A 2127-nucleotide genomic window follows, 5' to 3' on the forward strand; every position below is an offset into this window, starting at 1 on the left:
AACATGATATTAACACGTGTTATTGGTATATACACAGACATATACTAGTTCAGTTTGAGCGATTTCATTTTATTGATGTGATGTATTATATTCCTAATCATTAAAGATGAGATACAAAAAGTCTGATCGATAAACCAGCTCATAAAAATCATTTTATATGATCTTTTCACAGATATAATCAGTATCTGCATTTATGATTGATATGAAAAGAATAAAGAATGTAGAACAGATGCGCATCGATTTGAACGTTTACAAGTTCTATAGATTTCTTTGTATTTGTGTTTTTTTATTTTTTAGTAATTTAAAATAAATTTAAGTTTATAAAAACTTAAATTGTATAAAATTGTGTAAAATATCAACATTCAATTAAATTTGTGGTGAGGGTTTGATAGAGAGTTTGCAGGAAAAGGTGATGAATTAATCAAACAATTAAAAACCAGGTGTTGTTATCAGACCTACAGAGCATCCCTGCAACCTGCCAACATCTTACAGCACAGAACACGTCTCCATGCATTTCGTAGTTTTGACATTTGCATTCCGAACATGAGAGGATTCAACAGCGGCTGGATGACGAGGAAATACAGAGAGAGGACGATCCGCAGCACAGTGGGAACACTGCTCATATCAAACCTGCTCTGAAGGATCTCAAAGGAACAGCCGAAGGAGAAGTTGAGCAGAGACACCAGCTGAGGTGAGCAGGTGCTGACGGCTTTTTGTCTCATGTGTTTGGAGCCAGAAAAACAAACTTTAAGAATCTTCATGTAGGAGAAAAGGATGAGAAGCAGAGGAATTAAGACGGTTAGAACAACACCAAACAGTCCATAGATATTATTCACTGTGGTGTCAGAACACGCCAACTTCACTACAAGGTAGTTATGACAATACAAACTGTTCAACCTGTTTCCACACAGAGTCAAACGGATGTTTAAGCATAAAGTTATTAAGAATTTGACAAAAGAGTACAACCACACCACAGCAATGAAGATAAGCGCTTTGTTAGAGCTCATACGTGTGTTATACTGCAGAGGACAACAGATAGCGAGGTATCTGTCATAACACATGACGGCTAAATTACAAAACTCTACATGTGCATATGTATAAAGACAGAAAACCTGCAGGAAACAAAAAGGAACAGAAACAGTGTGAGAATCAGAGAGAATGTGAAGCAGCAAGAACGGGAACAAGCCTGTACTACCATACAGTTCATTAACAAACAGGCTGCACAGAAACAGGTACATGGGTTCATGAAGACTTCTGTTCACACAGATCACCACAACCAGCAACACGTTGGAAAGAACGATGGAAATATACGTCACAGCAGTTAACATAAAATACAAGTATCTCAAAGTTCCTACATGTAAATAACCGTCAAGAATGAAATATGAGGTTGAATTGAACATCATTCTTGTGTGAAGTGATGAAACAGTGAAGACATATTGAAAACGTTACCCCCAAAAGAAAAAAATGCTTTAGTGAAAGAAATCATTCTTGTTTTTACATTTGTTTTTTATACAGTAACACATGTAATCTGGACTTACTCAGCATCAACCCCCCACCCTCACTGACTGATCAACCACCAACCAACAGTTCCTCTGACTCCGACTGTCCACATTCACACACTTTAAGAACTCAAACGTCACGTGAGACCAGACCTACGTCATCACCGGCACCAGCACCACAACCACCACAGTTGGATGATAACTTATGGCCGTGTATTAAACACTGTTTCCGTGGCGACGCTATAATCGCCACTAAAATACAAATATATATTTGAAGGACTGGGAATGCTTAGAACCTCATGGAAATTAACAGAATTGTTGAAAGTGGCGAATTCTTATATCTGAAATGTTTTTTTGTCAAATTATGTCAAAATGGCTCCATAGTGCCCCCTACAAACATTCAAAGTCAATGCCCAACCTTTGACTCTAACGTACATAAATGAAATTTGGTGAGCACCTGTATCAGGTACGGACCTACAAAAAAGCCTCTGGAAGCCATGACGTCCAATCAACAGGAAGTCGGCCATTTTGAATTAAGGGTGCAAATTTGGTGCTTTTTGGGGCATTTTCAGACATCATACTTTAATGAACTCCTCTCAGAGGATTATCACAGTGACTCTAAATTTGT

The 2127-nt window shown here is 37.8% G+C and overlaps 1 protein-coding gene across 1 annotated transcript; it reads right to left on the minus strand.

Annotated features, from left to right (window-relative positions):
- Window positions 1–455: 455 nt before the first annotated feature.
- On the minus strand, window positions 456–1867 carry LOC118299579 (olfactory receptor 11A1-like). Its single transcript, XM_035623404.2, has one exon. It carries the CDS (start codon window positions 1401–1403, stop codon window positions 456–458), a length of 948 nt encoding a protein of 315 aa, XP_035479297.2. The 5' UTR covers window positions 1404–1867.
- Between the last annotated feature and the right edge of the window lie 260 nt (window positions 1868–2127).

The sequence above is a fragment of the Scophthalmus maximus genome, chromosome 11 (assembly GCF_022379125.1).
Source record: "Scophthalmus maximus strain ysfricsl-2021 chromosome 11, ASM2237912v1, whole genome shotgun sequence".
Lineage (NCBI taxonomy): Eukaryota > Metazoa > Chordata > Actinopteri > Pleuronectiformes > Scophthalmidae > Scophthalmus > Scophthalmus maximus.